Here is a 20,621-nt window from a genome sequence, read left to right on the forward strand (position 1 = left end):
TAGAAAAATGAAATGATGAAAAATGTACGAAATATCATTACACAAACACAATATAGTAATTATGTGATATTTTCTTTGAAATTACAAAATTTTACTTTTCTGAAATAGTAAGGAGAGTCCTAAAACTGAAATTTGATTTGATAATTATGATCTATAATAAATCTTTGTAAAAGATTGTAAAACTTGACACCATTTCTGTAAATAAACAAATGTCTACTAATTTCAGAAAGCTAAACTTTTTATTAAATAAAATAAAATGTCTTTGGCCAAAATCTGACCATCCTCAGTTTAAAATTTTAGCTTTAACAGTTTAGAAAAGTATAATATAAAATATATAAATTAGAACAAGATTTTAATTCTAATTTATTTTCAAAATTAGCAGGGATTTATTTTGTTATTTATAATAATAAATTTTCTACAACTGTTTTATAAAGCATAAATTAAGAAAAAAATAGAAAAACTTTAAATAAGTCAGTGATATGTATTAATATTTGCAATTAATTCCTAAAAAATGTAATCTTACAGTAATTTTATGAATGAAAATAAATTTACTATTTTCAAAACAGAACATTCATTTTAAATGATTTAAGTAATAAATAATTTTGAAATTATTGAATATATTTATCATTTCAATATATTTAAAAATATTTTTAATGCATAAAAATCTCCGTGTACTAGTTTTCTTAATTATTTTAGTGTAATTAAAATTAATTTCATGTTGACAACAAAAAGAAAATAAACATCTATCTAATTTTACATCAAATTATAAAATAAATTATAACAGTCAATTATTTTCTCTTTACTGCCAATATCAACTTAGTTATTATCAAACTATATAATTTATAATATTGAGGACATATTGCAAATTAGGCAGCCTTAAAAAACAGTATCATACTGTATGTGAAAATCATCACAGACGATCAATTATGGTCAGCCATTGAAAATACCATACTTCAACTTCAGATTTTATGGGACCACATTTAGCAGTATTTCCTGCATCACTAATATCTTAGTATATATGAGTGTCTTGTACAAATAAAATGTTTGTTGTTTGCAGTTCTAAGTGTCAGTGATGGGTTTTGGTACTTTTTATGAAAATGTCTTCTACATGTTCTGATATATCACTATGCCAGATTTTATTGCATTTGGACTGATAAATATCTCTCTAGATAGTGTTATATACATAGACTGAGGTAGTTTTCTTTAATTTACTTTACATTTATTATGTTATTTTATGTTTGTTAAATAACATTCCAATATACAGTATTCCCAATGGCATATTTAATTTTTAAAACTTTATCTAAGAGTAACAAAAAATATTATTTAAAAAATAAAATTTTGTTTTAAGATCCAAGACTATAATTTGATAACTAGAATTAATATATTAATTTATGAAATTATTAAAAAATAATATGCAAGACATTATTTTTTAAAATTAAGTATATGTCAGTTTGTTATAGTTTTGATCAGTGATTAATTTATAAATATTCATTAAAAAATATATTATAAAATAATAAGAAAATTTAATTATACCTTCATGGCCATCTTCTAAATTATCATCAAAAATTTCTCGACCATCTTCAACATATCCACAACCATCTAAAAAATACATTTACATAACTTACTTAATGTAATTAAATATATCAAAAATAAATTAACTTCTTATGACACATCAGAATCTGGATTCTTCAAATATATTTAGAACCAGTCGTTGTCAGGANACCCGAAAAATTCCTGGGAATTTTTCGATCCGTCCGATCCCCAGAGCGGTATGCTGCCACCTTGACCGCTCGGCCATCCGGCCGTCATCATGTGTGGTAAAGAGGAGACGTAGTAATTGTAGACTTTAAATTTTCTCACTAATATATTATTATTATTTTAGAATTAGTGTTAAAAATTTAATATCACAAATTTTATTACTAGTACACTAGTATATTTGAGTTCCAGTTTTTCCAAAGACAAAAAATAATCACATTTTTTTTTTTGCTTAACATTTTCTTGAAAATTAAGTTTACCACAATTTGAATAAAACTAAAATCATTAAACTTGCATTGAAAATATAGCTGATGATCAATGATTAAAACTAAAACAATTTATTTTTCACTTCAGCATATTATCTATGTATTAGCATAAATGATAAGAAAGAATTAAAACATCCAAATAATTCAAAAAATATTTCTATTCCACCTTCAGAACTGATTTTAAAATCATTATGTTATTCTGAAATATTTCCTTATTCTTTGTTATAGCACTTCTTTATGGGTTACCTACAAAGAATTCTATCTGTTTTGGAAATATCTATCATACATGTTTCTTTTAAAAACAAAAAATTAAGAAAAAACACATGATGCAGTTAGTAAATAATTACCAAATATTAAATAAAAAAAAACATTTCCTTTACAGGCACATAATTATATTAATAATAATAACAAATATTACAATATATCAAATATTTATATATGTGGTATATAATGTCAGATTTTTAACTCAAGGTATTAATTTCCATTCCTATCAATTTTTATCATATTTTCAAGAAATATTTTAAAAGACAGCTAACCATCATCTACTATCCAATCATCATCCTGACGTTGCTGAACAAGTTTAGAATAAACAGATTCATCAACTTCTTCATATACTGGAGTTTCTTCTTTTAACTAGAAAAAAATATAGTAAAATACAAATCACTAAGACTATATACATAATTATATTAACTTTATTACAATAGAAAACATTTAATGATAAATCATAATTTTCATAGACCATGTTTTATAATAATTTTGAAATACAGTGGAATCCCGGTTAACGACCAAATCGGTTAACAAACTTTTAATTTTGCAAAAATTTTGTCTCGGATAACGAACAAAACTCGGATAACAAACGTAACGGTATTTTGTGTCAAATTTTAGTGCATGTTAGGCATGCGTGCGTTAAGCATTGCTTTTCCCAGTGTTTGTGCTATACTTCTTTTTCAGTTTTGTGATTTATATATTTAATCAATATGGCATCAAAGAAAGAAAAAAGTCATAGTGGCAATAGAAAACGACAACGCGCTATCGCATTTGAGAAAAATTTTGATTAAAAGAGTAAGACAATCAACTTTAGATCAATTTCTTGTTCCTTACGGAGAGTTTGTTTGTTTGTTAAGTTATGGCAATGCAGCACTTGGACGATCTGCCTAGGGGGATTGCCTTCTGAGAGGTGTTTTTAAGGGAAACTGCTATTTAGGCATTACAGACGTGGAGAAAACCCAGAAAACTCCACGTGGCCAGCCCGTCTGAGCGAGGTGCAAACCCACGAACGAACTCCCTGTGTTCAAGGTATGAAGACCACTTAGCCACTGGTGGGTTTTTTTACCGAAAGAGACTTTGACTCAAAGAATCTTCCGATGAAGTGCTACCCGTTATTTTTTTGGAGGGGATTTCCCTTCTAAGCATTAAGGTTCGTATATCTCCACTTTTCTGCCACTAACTACACAAACGAAGGTATGTACAGTGCTATTTTATTAAACAAAGTTTACATGTTTGTTGCTGTAATGATAGATACTACGTTTTCCTACATTTTCATCAAAGAAAATTACTGTATATTACAAATAAAATCACAAAAATTTCGGAGATTAGAACGGATTAATTGCATTTGCATTAATTTCTATGGGAAAAATCGCTTCGGTTAACGAATAATTCAGTTAACGAACGAAGTCGCAGAACAGATTAAGTTCGTTAACTGGGGTTCCACTGTATTTATCTCTGCAGCTAAAACTACACATCGCGCATGAGTTGTGTGTGGTAGTAGCCCCAAGTCTCCCATCGTGCACTATGGTGGTTGCGTCTCGATAGCTATTCGCTTGTGCCAACGATCGATCTGGCATCTTGCGGTATTAGCGCGAACTACGTAATGGCGGCTGCTATGGGTATAAAGTCTGTGGTCTGTTAGAATTAGAAAGTGTTCAACTTACAATGGTAAATAATAAGTATTACTGTGAATTTGGATGTAAGTCTAAAGGTTCATCGAACTCAGTACATATGCGTTATACGATGGAACGATATTTAACTTTGCATTCANCCCATATATATATATATATATATATCTAATGTATTTTCAAAATAATTATAAAAACAAATTTCTAAAAAATATAAATTAAATTATGGGTTTTGGTCTATTCTAAATTCATAATACTGGAAGACTGTTTAGACCTGTATTATAACTTTCATGAATTCCAATAATGTTAGCCACTTGGAATTTCAAAATAATAAAAGCATTCCTCTATTTAAACTTCATTTATGTTAAATTTATTTATTTACTAATTCAAAATTCATATATAATTTTCATTATTTTGTTTTACCTCATACTTATTTTTGCTTCCTTTTAAATTCTTTAAACGTTCTAATGCAGCAAATCGCCCAGTTCTATCAAGACGCTGACGTTTAGAACGTGATTTTGCTAGTGAAAATGAGTCATTATCTAAAAATATAAACAAAATTATTTTAAAATAAAGAAATTAAAAGAAGATTCTCATATAATTTTATAATTAAAAATATCTCAATATTATACAGTGATATAAAATTACTTTAAAATATAAAATATTAGTATCATTAAATCAAGTACTGTCAAGTCAAATTTCATACGAACTATCATCATAATGTAGTAATTGTAGACTTTAAATTTTCTCACTAATATATTATTATTATTTTAGAATTAGTGTTAAAAATTTAATATCACAAATTTTATTACTAGTACACTAGTATATTTGAGTTCCAGTTTTTCCAAAGACAAAAAATAATCACATTTTTTTTTTTGCTTAACATTTTCTTGAAAATTAAGTTTACCACAATTTGAATAAAACTAAAATCATTAAACTTGCATTGAAAATATAGCTGATGATCAATGATTAAAACTAAAACAATTTATTTTTCACTTCAGCATATTATCTATGTATTAGCATAAATGATAAGAAAGAATTAAAACATCCAAATAATTCAAAAAATATTTCTATTCCACCTTCAGAACTGATTTTAAAATCATTATGTTATTCTGAAATATTTCCTTATTCTTTGTTATAGCACTTCTTTATGGGTTACCTACAAAGAATTCTATCTGTTTTGGAAATATCTATCATACATGTTTCTTTTAAAAACAAAAAATTAAGAAAAAACACATGATGCAGTTAGTAAATAATTACCAAATATTAAATAAAAAAAAACATTTCCTTTACAGGCACATAATTATATTAATAATAATAACAAATATTACAATATATCAAATATTTATATATGTGGTATATAATGTCAGATTTTTAACTCAAGGTATTAATTTCCATTCCTATCACATTACCAATACTAGAAACTTCTGCTAATAATTAAAATTTTACTAGATTATCAATTTTGCTTATAAATTTTTCAAATTTTTACAGATGTATTTCATCTTTGATAATTTTCATTAATTTTTCCAATTACATCATTTCCAATGTGTCTCAAGAAAACAATGATTATATTTCTTACCGCAATACGACATATACTATAATATGACAATTTAATTCTAATCATATTATAGTATATTATATAACCTATATAATATAAATATCATAGTATTGCATGATGGTTCTCATTTCAACTTTAAAGCAATTGAACTATTACATAATGGTAAGAGTAAATGTTTGGGGTAAGAAATATAATCATTGTTTTCCTGAGACACAATGGAAATGATGTAATTGGAAAAATTAATGAAAATTATCAAAGATCAAATATGTGGAATAAAATTCAATCAAAAACTAAACAAAGCAATCAAATTTAACACTAATCTATTTATGTTTACATTGGTTATAAGCATTGTTCATTATTAAACTCATATGCCAATATTGGAATTTTAAAAACTACTTTTGGTCAATTTTATTGTTTAAAAAATATAAAATAAATGTAATATATTGTACTAAATATAAAACATAAGAAAGATAATGTATAATAAAAACAAACCTGTATCCATGTTAACATTAGACATTATGTACTATTAACTTTGGCGCGAATTAGTCACCTGACCAAACTATTCTGCGACATCTGTCGGTAGATATTAAGAAACTCAAAAAAAATATGTTTTTGTTTTCTTATCTCAATTTTTAAATTTAAATTATAAAAAATAACACATCATATTTATATAATAAATAATTATGACAAAAAAATTTTATAAGGAAATTATTAAAGTACACAAATTCTTTACATCAAAAAAAAAATAATGATATATTCAATTTCAGATATCATGATTGTTTTATTTTATTACTTTTCCGTACATAAAGTACATTTCATAAGAAATTTAATAATTTTTTGTATACATTTTCAAAAGAAAACATTAATTTCCATTAAATCCAACTTATGAACTTGGGTAATCGTATTTGATGGAAATTAATATCTTTTAAAGCATATATATATATATATTTAAATGAAATACACTAAATTTTCGGAATATAGTCTATTCATACACAATTATGTTAAAAGAGAGAATTTTGTATAAATTTTTAGTAGTTTGATTTCTATTACAAAACTCGATATTGTTTAATCCAGTTACAAGTTACTTGGCCTATTTTCAAAGAAACATAAAATTACTAAAAGCAGAAAATAACGTAACTTTTTTTTCTTCTTATTGAATTCAACTTTTTTTTTATGTGCCAGCTGCAGGGAAAAAACTGCATAATTTCAACATATACAAAGAAATCCGTTTTAATCAATTCACTGGAAGAACTCGAAAAATAATCAACAATATTAGACCTCAAGAGGACCGCAAGATGCGGCTATCGGTTTCATCGTAGATGAAGCTACAATCAGGAAAAAAAACGAAGTTAACTTTATTTTCTTAAATGGTGACCGGCGTTTTTCATTGCGCATTACGATTTTACATCAAAAACAAACAAACTTTTATTTAAAACATTTTTTCGAAAAATGCATTTATCGGAAGTTATGAGTATTTGAAGTTTTACGCGATCGCTACATGGTACACGTGTGAATCTATGGACATCTGTAAAGTTCATTGAAAAAAGAAAAAAAAAAAAGCTTAAAATCATTAGCAAACTATTATTATTTGGCGGAATCGTTCTTTTTATTCAAATAATCAACTGATACAAAAACTAGCGCAACGGCATGTTGAAACCATCATGAATGTGGTTTTTATTTATATTTTTTTAGCTCTTTTCACGCTGTGGGCACTAATAGGGCCTCTTAGGGATGGTGAGGAACGGGGCACGATATATCCAAACGGACCACACCCGAAAAATTCCTGGGAATTTTTCGATCCGTCCGATCCCCAGAGCGGTATGCTGCCACCTTGACCGCTCGGCCATCCGGCCGTCATCATGTGTGGTAAAGAGGAGACATTGATCTCTAAAAAGAAAATGAAGTTGATCTTGTTTTCCCGATTGTGGCGTCATGTATGACGAAACGAATTTTGTCGCCCTCTTGTAAATCTAATATTTTTTGTTCAAATTTTTTTTAGAATGATAGGATGAGTATTTTCAAGTTATTTCAATAGATTGATTAAAAAGGACTATCCTGTATAAATTGATCATAGTTACATTTAACGTTAACTTAAAACTTTAAAAAAAAATAGTAATTTGCATGTAAAACACTAATTAACTGGTTTAATTCGTTCGTTCTTGACCTTCTATTGAATTAATGGAACGTGTCTCACAAAATAGAACATGTTCGTTTCTCCTACTTTCACGGGTTTTTTGTATCAAGAAAACTAGTCCGAATTTTATTTTATTTATATCAAATTAATGTTGCGCAGAGGTTTAAAGTAAAACGAATGCATTTCTTTAAGAATTTTATTTTCAACAGAATCAAATTTAAAAAATTAATACAAAATTCACAATGCAAAAATATCATTTGATAAGAATTTAACGATGTTATTATACATTGTTTAATCTAATTACTATTACATTAAAACTGATGAAAAATATAATTTTATGATTATTCATTTCTGTTGAAAGGTAATTTTTTTCTGTCTTTTAATGATGATTTCATAAATTTAATATTAATTTAACATTTTTATTACTCATTTTTATAATTTTGAGAATGATTATTCTAATAAAAATATTCATTACCAATGTAGACATATAATTGAATAATTTCTTTAATTTTTAAATATATTGTAATTATCATTATATATTATAATGATAATTGCATTCCTAGGTTTGTCCGTGAAAAATTTTCTTGAATAGATCTGATCCGAATACATTGACCGGATGGTCGAAGCGATTAACCCTCTTAAAATTAACCGACCGCCTGGGGAGGATTCCTCGGGAATTTTTCATGGACGATTAGTTCGGATATGTTGGACTCTATCCTTCACCACCCGACAACACGCGTTGTGCTTTAATTAATTAGATATTCCCTATTTCCGGGGATCGTCCCGGTTTCATGTTTTTAATATTGTAGAATCAATCTTTGAGTAGTTAATAAAATTGCTCTTTGAGTAGAGCAATTTTATTAACACGTCAATATAATATAATCGATTCATAGATCAATAAATAAGTTTACTTAAAAAAAAAACAGCCGAAGTTGATTGAACTTCGGTTTTTTAGACCCCATTTTCACTGATTCTGAATAGCGTCCTTTGTTGGATTGTAAATGATATAGTCTGTGTACTGTACTTTAGTCGAATTTATGATGGGCATGAAAATCGGCCACCTTAGTATTTGTAGAGGGTAAAGAATTTTAAATGTTCCTGGAATAATAGATAAAGAACATTTTTTAAATAAATATAATATCTCGATTTAATTTTCTTTTAAAAACAATTAATAAATATTAGTTATGCTCTGCGTTGAAGCTTGTATTAACTTGAAGCTTGTACAAACTGCAACGTACAGTACAGTACAGTATAACGTAAATTAAAAGAATATTTTTAAATAAAAGATTGGACTTTGATAAGATTTAAGCGTAAATTACTTACAATTCTATTTAAAATTCTAAGATAAGATTTACAGATATGTTTCAATTAACGTAAACCATTACAGAAGCCAATGGCATATTTAGTTCATTTCTTTCTCAATGAATTATTTCATCGCGTTTATTTCAAAGAGAGATAAATACTAAACTTTCATTTAAGTTTTTTTTTATTTTAGTGTTATTTAAACTTTATTAAATGAGATAAAGAATCTATAGTAATTAGAAAGACCTAAATTAGTGTTTTTACAACCCATTAACATTCTGGTTATCTACTTATTCTGTTATAATGACTTTTAGGAATTTAAGTGGAATGTACCCGTGGGAATGTAAATTTAGTCGTAGTAAAATTCAGGGAGTACAGTACATAGTTCAGATAAGATACCGAACTCAATATTTATTAAGATTATTTAGTGCATTTTATATCTCATTCTTCAAATTTTTTAAACGAAAATGTTTAAATTAGTAATTAAAAGCAGCTTTTTTACTTTAAAAAAATGCAAGAAAAAATTACAGAGGATTAAATTTTAGAAAGAATCTAGAATTAAAAAAATAACGTTTCTCCAATTGACTTGACCTAATTCTGTACTAAATTTAGTCCATAATATAGGAAAAGAATCGTTCTTTCTTTTACTTTAACAGTGTTACAACAGTTAAAGTAATTGCGTTTGAAATAAACAATTGAATCGACTTGTTCAATGAGCATAGAACGGGAAGTTTCGCAACAGTTCGGATAGTAAATCTATATATTTTAGTACAAAGATCATGTCGTAGGTGATTCACTGCCTTCGAAGATTTGTTTATAGAAGGCGCTTTATCAGAGTTTATCTCGTTGGAAAAATCCACCTGTCAGAAAATGCCAGCTAGGCGGTCTCCATCATTCGGTAACCAATAGGCTCTGCTGTGCAATTATGCTATGGTAATTCCCTAGTATCCTCTTTCGACACGCCAGCTTGGCAATCGTACGATTGATGATGACATATTATGACGTTTTCGAGTTTATACAAATATTTATGATTAAAATCGAGTTTTGTTTTATTGCTTAACTCAGTCGTTAGAGAATTAATTGAGGGTGAGATAATAGCAGCTCAGTTTTACTTAACTGCTTCTAAACACGTGTAAGTAAAAATTCGTATTTTTAACTCGTTCTACAGTTTGATATTCATAATTATGCCGTTTATTATATATTAATATACATTACTAATGAATTATATAGTTTAATTATCAAATCTACGCCTAACATTCTAATTTTCAAACTAGGTTGAACTTATAAATAATAATCTATTGATATTGACATACACGTATAGGACTAGGTTGGGATATGATTTACAAACTGAAATTGACTAATATTAGTCAATTTCAGTTTGTTTCAATGTATTATTAATGTTAACATAAATTATCATCAATTGTTGTAACTATATATATAAGACCAACAATAAATGTTAAAATTTTCATTTTTTAATAAATCGTAAATTAATTTTACATTGATAAACTCATTACTGAAAAGTGCAAGCACCAAGATGTCATCAACATGTATGGCAGCTATAAATAGTTAAACTGAAGTCTTTATTAAATCTTACACTGAGAATTTATTGTCTTTTTCTTTTGCTCCACTTAAAAACTTCACATAATGTCTTAAAACTTTTCTCCATAATTTTAAATATAACTTATATATAATAATTTAATTTCATTAATTGAACAATTTATTTTTTAAAAAATTACTGTAGATTTTTATTTAGATATGATCACTTGAAAGGTCTTAATCATTCATAGTATTTCCAGTTGTTGTTTTCAAATTATTAGTCTTGGACAATGTTAGCTATTTGAAGAATTTATTGTTGTTGCTGAAACAGCAGAATTAAAAAATGTATTTTTAAGTAACATATTAAAAAATTACAAAAATTTTTTTATATTAAATTTGTTTAAAGTAATTGAAAATTGATTTTAAAACTCATCAGAATTTTTATATTAAAGTTTAAATTAAAAATCTAATCGGCCATCTGTTGTAAAATACCAAATCTATTGGTCTTTTACAATAGTCTAAAATACTAGTTGGTCAATCGGCTAAATACTGTATATCCTATGACCAGTTAAAATAAATCAAACTCATATTTTTTATTTTTTTATTAACTGTCATTTTGGTATTTGATTTATCTCAATGAGTAAGGTGTAGTAAATCAAAGTGATTTTGTACAGTAGATTAAAAAAAAAGAATTTTAAAAATTTTATTAATGATTTTATCAGTTTTTGCAATCAGAATACTACTAGGTTCAAAAGACATTACTTAAGTAGTAATAGATAAAAACAGCTGATTTAATAATTTAATACACTGTATATTTGATGTATCACATGCATGTCTGCAAGTTTGCACATTTAAGAATTAATTTAATAGTTGCAAATTTTAATTTACATTAAAGTAAGATGTTTAGTTAAAATTGGGTGATTAGTTAAAATTAGGGATGTGTTAATTAAAATTAGTTGAAGTGATTAATTAATAAATTGAAACTGATAATGCAAATAAACAGAAAACACCAGAATAAGAACTAACTAAAAATCTGAATTTTTTTAATCAATTATATATATATGTGTGTATGTTATGTTAACTCTTGCAGTATGTGTGAGCATTTAGACCACTACATTTATAACAATTAAATTTATTAATTTCTAGTGGGGTTTCCATTTTGAAGTACATACCAACACTACACCTGCAGGGGGATAAGACAGAACAAGAGACAAACTGTCAAAACTNAATATATATACTGTACAGTATCTGATATGAATTAGATTTTTAATAACACGTACACAATACACTCCAGTAGTTTGGGTGGGAAAATTTTTTAGTATATATACTGTATATATATTTAAACAGTATATTGTAGAATGTATGTATAATCTTGAATTGACAAATGTGATATTAATAGGCTATGTATTATATTTTTCTTCTTCTATGTTTTTAATCTGTTTTGACCAGATCTTTTCGTATATTTTTATATTTCTTGGTTTACTATTAGATTTTCTTTTGGTATCTAAATGTGGGCTATCTTTAGTATAATATTATTACTTCTTAATTCTCTGTTTTCCATTTTAATCATATTTTCTGTCCATCTGTCTAATTCTTGTTTTTTATATTTGTCTTATAATAAACAGATAAACAAGGAGGATATATTAAAAATCAAATATTTATTATCAGTAGTGATATATAATGATAGTGGTAATCAATATAACTTATTTATCTTTTATTATATAGTTGTAAATAGTTGCGTTAATATTTATATAGGTTCATAATTGATTCATTTCCATTGTAAAATTTAATAAGAAGTTTGCATATTATAATTTTTTTTTGCTGTTAGGATATAAGAATAATTTGATGTTGAGTCAACAGTGTAGATGAGTGACTCAATCTGAAGCATAAATTTGTTGTACAGAAATAAAACTGAGAAAGTTATTTTTACACAGAAAATAGATATCAACACTTGCTGTCATGTATATATATTGATAAAACATAATGTTAAGCACTTTTACAACTGCACAGAAGAAAAATAAATTTTGATTGCCAATAATGATATACTGATATGAGAAATTGAACACCTATATAACAAATTTTTATATTTATAATTGCAAAGGATTCATAAGTCTTGAGATTCTTTCAATAAATATTTTTTTCTTTTGACAAAATTTAGTTGAAGGGGTCAAATGTAATTTTTATTTTTTTATTTTGATAATATATACCAGGTTTATGCATTTATGACTTGTGATAAGATACTGTATATATCAAATAGTATTTAATAAGTAAATTAATGTAATATAATTTTTGTAGATGTAAATTCTAAGGAATCTAAGGAATACCTGATATATTGAATTCTTTTCATCAAAAACACTTCACACCTCAGTATGTAAAATTTAATAAACAATCAAACAACAGCCAAATTAATCGGGCAGGAATTATGTTACAAATATTAAATTTGGAAATTATATGGTCTGGATAATTCCTGCCTAATTAATTTGGCTGTTGGTTGGTTTGTTGTTTATATATATCAGGTTATTGAAATCTTTATATACATAAAATTTAATGAATGCACAAATGTTTTCAGCCACTTTAAGGGGACTTCATTGAACAAGTTACAAAATTTTGTAACTAAGTGGCTGAAAATCTTTGATCATTCACAAAATTTTATATGCTGGAGTAAGTATTAGAGGTGTGAAGTGTGTTTAATCAACAGTTCCAGTTTTTCATCAAAAATGAAAAAAAATACACACACTTTAATAATCTGATAACTACTAGTTAACAACTGGTTATTATTAGATAAAAATGAACACTTTTTAATAAGAGATCTCGTAGTGAATTGTAACATCACAAATATCTTTTATGAATTATTCATTTTTTTCATAGGTAAAATACTTATTTATTATCTAAGTAAATATTTTACCAGAGGATTATTCATTTTATATGATGATCTCAGCATGAGCATCATCAACTGGTAACAGTTTGTGGGTGCATTCTTTAATAGCAGTCACTCTGCAACGGGAGTGCGCTGCTGTTTGTAGACATTTAGGAACCATGGTGAAAGAAAGATGGCACCGCTCGCACTATCGATAGTATCGTGTGGAGGAATCTATAATTCTAAAATGAGCTTTTATAGAAAAAGAAGGGTCCCAATTGTAAAATTTAACCATTACTTCCGAATTCCATTACTTTCCATTACTGAAAACGTTCTACCCATAATGTTTCTTCCAATTCGGAAAACTAATATTTTTCGTATTTATTAACATTTTATTAAAAATTAGAGTATTAAATATTAAATGAATGGGTAATTTCGACTGTTCTTATGCATGTGTTTTACTTAGACCTGAATAATGTCAAATATTTCAGTATCTTATATTATATACTATGCAATTATAATAATCACCAAACTTTAACATATAAATATGATTTATTTAAAACTTCAGCATTTAAAAAGTAATAAAAGAAAACAACTAATAGTTTACTTTCTAAGTAGATATATATTTTGAGTATTAAAAATATTTACTGATAGTTCAGAAAAAATAAATAACAAGAGAAATTGATTATTTAAATTATTGATTAGCAATTTAATCATTTAAATTAACGTTGCTGTCCCATGTGATTTTAAAGTTATAAAATAGAGAAAATCATTAGCTTTTAGCATCAGATATAATTAGAAATACATAGTCAAGCAAGACTGTATATTATTACTCTTCAACTTTTGTTTTCTGTTAGAGACTATTGCTATTTTGTTATCACAACTAATCTCTTATCTTGTTTTGTTCAATACCATATGAATTTTACTAAAAGTTCTAAGAGAACAGAATGAAATTTCAAATTTTATTCAAGGAAATTTAAAAAATTGAAATTAAATATTTTAAAATAATATACAGTACTACAAAATTATAATATACATAAAAAAACAAAAAATATCAAATGCATATTAAATTCTTAAAATTTAAAATATTTTACATAATGATACATCAATATTAATATGTTAATGAAGAAATAGTTTTGGATATAGTTTCTACATTTTACTGTTTTTTATGAGTTATTATTGAGTATTAGTCAGTATTGTGATAAAACTTTCAAGGTTTAGAATTATACTAGTTATATTTATTTCATGATTTAAACATTTCAAACTATAAATAGATATGTATTCATCTGTAGCCTAATTCTAATGAAGTAATTTCAGGCATAATATTTAGCTTTTAATTTGTTATTTATTCATCTTGTAATGTTTGTAATATTCTACTGAAAGTTGTATAGAAAATTTATCTTATAAATGTCCTTTATGAATAAAAGGATAAGATTAATTATTGTATAAATTACAGTAGAGTCTCGAAAACTCAGCCTAATGTGGACCGAAGGGTGGCCGAGTTTGTGAAAATGCCAGGTTATCGGGAATGGGGTTAAAAAAAATAAGTATGAGTGTTTCCTCAGAAAATACTGTACTGTACTTGTATATATTGTTTACTTGAGAATACAACAGAGAATAAACTGCCCAAATACCCTTAAACAAAGGAAAAGTACATCCTTTATGAAGGCATAGAGCCTTTACTACATGAATATGAAAATTAATGAATACACTGTGTACAGTAATTTACCTGATAAGACAGACCTTAGAAAAATACTTTGAGGCATAAAGCTGTCTATAATGAAAATTAATTAACTAAGGATTTTTTTGCCCTGTCAGGGTGTGGCCGAGTTATCCGGACTGCCGGGTTATCGAGTGCCGAGTTTTCGAGACTACTGTATTAGAGATAAGATATATACTAATTTTTTTTGCATATTATTAACTATAAAGATCATTAATAATTGTAAACAAACTAATAATTAAATGTAAATAGTAACATTTTTCAATTAAAACCTAATGATTGCTGGAATAGTTTAGGCTATATTAATGCTACTAACTACTAATTAAATTAGTAGTTAGTAGCATGTCTATTGAAACCTTCTGTATATTGACACAAAATGATTTCAATATACAGTATGGTAAACTTTTATATTTGCATTTGATGCTACTATTTTCAGATAATGTATTCAAATAAAATTATTAAATTTTATTCTAAATTTTTAAAGATGTTCATAATTTAAAAATTTCCAATTTTATTGTTTAGTTATTTTTTTTTTATTGAGAACATGAGAAGATAGTTAGACATCATTGAGCTTAAAAATAATAATATATAAACTGTAGGTTATTCACAGGAAATAATCTGTTTTTTAAAGTTGGTTTTAAAGCAGATGTGGGTTATGCCATCTGTCAATTTTAAATTGCAATTATGAGCTCAATCAAAAGCTTTTCCTTTGTCTAAATTTACTAAGAACTTGTGATAGTCTGTGCATGCTGTATATATCTACTAGCATGATTTTTCTAGAAACCATCAAATTCATATATTTCACCTGTAGTTCTTTCCTGTTCATTTTCTGAACATTGGTCTACATTTTAATTGATATTTATATTTAGACATTCCTACTAAAACTTGGAGATAAATTTCTGATAATTTCTCTATTCTATAGAATGGCTTTCAGAGAACTATTTAGAAGCTAACCTGACAATTTTAGCATATATTAGTTCTTTACAGTAAATAGAAACTTAGTGATCATCTGTCAACTTGTGTCATTGGATATGTAGGGAGTATATAATTTTCTTAGTAAAATTAATGACGTTAATGACAGTTTTATTATTTTTACAAGTTATTTACATGCGTATCTACACTATCTCTATTGGTATTGCGTATGTTCTTGGCAACAGCTTCCACATTGGCCGTTTTGTCACTTCAATCTTATTGTCTAAATTCCAGAAAGCTTTTCAAACATAAAATACACTACAGAAATTCTTCACGTTAAAATCTTTTACTAATTAATTATTTTATTTAATTTATTTCAGCATTTATTATTATTATTATATATTTATAGTTTATCCAACAAAAGATGAACTTTTCAAAATTGTTTTTGATAAGTTAGTCAGTCTGCGTGATTAAGATACATGACTTAATATTTATAATGCCAGTGGGTTCTAAATTGTTGCTTTCTTCTTTATAATAAAGTAAATTATGACAACTAAAACAGAATGTTTAAAATGATATTCTTATCTTGACCATGTAATGTTTCATTTTGTTTAAACACAAGATTGCTTTGTCAATTTGCTAATGAGATAACATTATCATTTTAATTCTTTTTAAAAAAAAAAGCAAATAAAGTTTAGAAATTATTTTATGTTAATTAAAGTAACATTTGTATATAATTTAAAATATTATTTAATAACTTTCAAGTTTGAAAATAATAGTAAAGTAAATCGTTTGTGTAATGGTTTTTTAAACAATAATTGAATGAACAAAATAGAATTTCAGTATTCTATTCATTTGCTTAGAGGTTACAATCCATATAAGGAAGTTCATCTTTGGTTGAACAAGTATAATTATTATTAAATTTTTTGAATACTTATAGCACTTTAGGTAGGTTCATCTCAAATTTTTTTCGTTTTCATTTTACTTATTTTTCTAATTATATCTACAATAAATTACTGACAGAAAAAAATGAAATGTTTCTGACAATGTCTTCTAAACTGCATATTGGTTAAGTGACATGTTTTCATCTATAACTTTGAAGATATGGAGATCCCTTTTTACAAAATCTGCTTATATTGTCAATAATGCATTTGCTTTAGAATTCAATGCATTATGCCTACATGTTAGTTTTATGTAGAAATATTTGTGTATATATTCTTTACAATGCAAGCAGGATTTGGAAAAAATTTTAGTCATAGAATAATTTTAGAATTTTCATTGTTGAGATAATAGAAATCAACTACATTTTGAAAAAAATTAAAAATATACAATTTTTAAAGATATAAAATCTATAGTTGAGTATTTTTTTTCTTAAAAATTTAATTTATTTATTTGAATAAACTTTTCAAATATCTAAGTTTTAATTGAAAATCATCAATCAAATACACTTACAATAAAAATACCATATATAATAAATAGGACCTAAATATAGAAAGACCTAGAAAAATAATTGCTAGTGAATTGGATATCCACTCAGCTTCTTTTTTAAAAAAAAATAAAACACTGAACACCTTATAACGCTGAGATATATTTATTAAATGAGATAATAAATATATCTCAGCGTTATAAGATGTTCAGTGTTTTATTTTTTTTTTTAATTGCTAGTGTTATAATAGTTTTTAACTTTATGTATTTGTATGTTTGTATATAATGTATTATATAATAGGCATCTATATATTAAATATATGTTATTGCATATATCATTTGAACATTTCAAGGCAGACCACTTGTAGGAATTTGAAATAACATATGAAAATTAAATAAATAAATAAATAAAATTATATACATACATACATACATACATACATACATACATACATACATACATACAAGTAGTTGATACTTTATTAGAAGATGAAGTATTGTTCATTTCTATTACATAATCATAAGTTAATTTTAATGTACTTCATTTATTTTTTTTATCTGGAAAAATGTTAATTAAATGTAGATAAATTTATTGCAGTTTAAATTTTTTATCAAAAAATACATGTAATTGAAATTATAAACAACTTTTTAAAAAATAAATAGAAAATGGAAAAATTATAATTATATATTTGCTTTCCTTTATGAAAATCTTGATTGCAATTTTATTTTTAATCAAATCGTATGTACTTTTTTGTAATCTTGTTATTAGAATTTATAATTGAAATATTTTTTTAACTGTTTATTTTCATTTTAACTATTGTCAATGTTAGGAAATATAAAATCTGCATTTTAATAAGTCTATTTTTAGTTTGCATACTTTGAGTTCACAAACTCTTATTTTATTTTTTCTATAATTATTAAAATAATGAACAAACTAATCTTATGTTTCTCCCACCATCCTGCTGGAAGAAACATAAGGTTAGTGTGTTTGTTATTTTATTTACTTTTCCAGTTTGTGGAAGACTAGAACATTTCCTATAATTATTATTTAGGTACGGGTGACCCCCGTATAACATGGGAGTTACATTCCAGAAAATTGCCGTGTTATACGAAACAAAGAACAAGTATGAAAAGGGGGGTTAGGTTCCAAAAATTAAAAAACATGTTGTTAAATCCTTATTTAAATTTGATTTATTATTCATTTATTTCATAGGTAAAATACTTATTTATTATTTAAGTAAATATTTTACCAGAGGATTATTCATTTTATATGATGATCTCAGCATGAGCATCATCAACTGGTAACAGTTTGTGGGTGCATTCTTTAATAGCAGTCACTCTGTAACGGGAGTGTGCTGCTGTTTGTAGACATTTAGGAACCATGGTGAAAGAAAGATGGCGCCACTCGCACTATCGATAGTATCGTGTGTAGGAATCTATAATTCTAAAATGAGCTTTTAGAGAAAAAGAAGGGTCCCAATTGTAAAATTTAACCATTAAATGAATTATTTGTTGAAAGAGCATTCAAAGTAGCCATGAAAACAATTAGAGGTATAAAAGAACACACCCTTTATTACATTTTATGTTGTATGAGGGTTTTACCCAATTCCCGAACTGTGTTAGAGTGAACCCGTGCTATGAAAGCACCGTGTTATACGGGGGATGTTCCCAATTTTCGAATTGCGTTAGAGTGAATCCGTGCTATAGAAGTGCTGTGTTATACCTGTATTTTATAAAAAAATTTTCTGATGATAATATTTTTTAAAAATCATAATTATAAATTTAAAAATTTCTCAAAAATTTTACATTTTTTAAAATTATAACTTAATGGAAAAAATAATAAATAGAACATTTTAATTAAAAAAATATATAAATATAATAAATATTTATATTTTTAATGCTGTATTCATATTAATATTTTTTCATATTTTTGAAATATTTTTATAATTTTATTTAAGCAGGAGTTGCAGGTTTGAGTCCCGCTTCGGGCCAGTTCTTTTCTTCCAGTTTATTCTAAATTAATTAATTAAATATTATAATTATTAAATTTAATATGAGATGGCACCTAAAGCCTCTCTCTAGTGCCAAATTTATTTGTAATTCATAATTAATATTTCCAAATTATAGCCCAATTATTTACGGCAATTGTGAGTGTCTATTTGCTAAGCATTGGGTTTCAGTAGATGTTTATGTAATTTTATTTATACAACAAAATGTTGAATATAAATTTTTTGTTTGTTTTTATTTTTAGCATTGAACTTATTAGTATATTGATAGCTGCTGTAAAAATATTAAATTGTATTAGTTAAATTTATTTTTATATACTTTCACACAAAAACCTTCGTAACTCCAGTGATACTTGCTTCATACATCAGCGAACGTTTTCGACCCCATCCGGGTCTTCATCAGGCTATGTTTATAGCCTGATGAAGACCCTGATACTTGCTTCATACATCAGCGAACGTTTTCGACCCCATCCGGGTCTTCATCAGGCTATGTTTATGAGGAATTCGAATGTGTATGGAACAGAACATTAAAACGAACTTTAAGCGATTCAAAATTTCGAAAAACAAACTTAAGAATAAACACGGAAAGTTGCGCACGCGCAACCACTCATTTGCGAAACGGTGAACACAACCAAAGTAGGAAACACAACAAATCAGTTACGGGGGTGGTTTCCCTCATAACAAAACTTCCACGCGCCCGATATCCCGACTGCATCCCTGGAATTAATACACGTGCCGCGTAAACCTGCTTTATATATTTCCAGAGTCTCCATGGCCCTCAGTTGATCCGTACGATGAGAGATCCTGATCATACGGGCCCTTTGTAAGTCAGCCGTGATTCCCGGTTCCGTGGCAACCCTTGATAGGGCGGTGGTGTGTTTTTTATTGTCAATATCGTATTTATGCTCCCGAAGCCGTTTGTGAAGGGAGCGTTTGGTTGATCCCACATAAACCAAACGGTTGTTAAATCTGTCATCCCACATGGGGACGGTATACACCCCCGGTGCGTGTTTCAAGTCAATTGCATCTTTTCCGTTGCGAAGCAAGTTGTAAACGGATCTAGGCCTACTGTACGCTATCTTAGTCCTGGTGATGGATGAGATTTCCCTGTATATTTTATCCAGATGGTGGTTGTACGTTACGATTTTTCTTGCACACTTATTATCCAAAGACTCCCCAAGGGAATTGGTATTGTCCCGTGTGTTTGCCTGTGTATAAGCACGAGCCATGTTATATATTAAGTTCTTATTATACC

At 26.6% G+C, this 20,621-nt stretch overlaps 2 protein-coding genes across 2 annotated transcripts in view; one reads left to right on the forward strand and one right to left on the reverse strand.

Annotated features, from left to right (window-relative positions):
• The window catches only part of LOC111627073 (DNA polymerase alpha catalytic subunit-like), a 109,452-nt gene extending 103,398 nt beyond the window's left edge, over nt 1–6,054 (reverse strand). The window contains exons 1-4 of the mRNA XM_023370628.1: nt 5,967–6,054; nt 4,340–4,458; nt 2,558–2,654; nt 1,534–1,599 (exon numbers count right to left, since the gene is read on the reverse strand). Coding sequence (XP_023226396.1) covers nt 1,534–1,599; nt 2,558–2,654; nt 4,340–4,458; nt 5,967–5,991 — 307 coding nt within the window. The 5' untranslated portion in view covers nt 5,992–6,054. The remainder of the gene's footprint in view (nt 1–1,533; nt 1,600–2,557; nt 2,655–4,339; nt 4,459–5,966) is intronic.
• Nucleotides 6,055–9,609: 3,555 nt separating this feature from the next.
• Nucleotides 9,610–20,621, forward strand: part of LOC111627088 (choline-phosphate cytidylyltransferase B-like) — a 79,405-nt gene continuing 68,393 nt past the window's right edge. Inside the window, exon 1 of the mRNA XM_023370646.1 lies at nt 9,610–10,042. The gene's annotated coding sequence lies outside the window, so the exon portion shown is untranslated. The remainder of the gene's footprint in view (nt 10,043–20,621) is intronic.

Source organism: Centruroides sculpturatus, unplaced genomic scaffold (genome assembly GCF_000671375.1).
Source record: "Centruroides sculpturatus isolate CEXI.00-Female unplaced genomic scaffold, Cexi_2.0 scaffold473, whole genome shotgun sequence".
NCBI classification, from domain to species: domain Eukaryota; kingdom Metazoa; phylum Arthropoda; class Arachnida; order Scorpiones; family Buthidae; genus Centruroides; species Centruroides sculpturatus.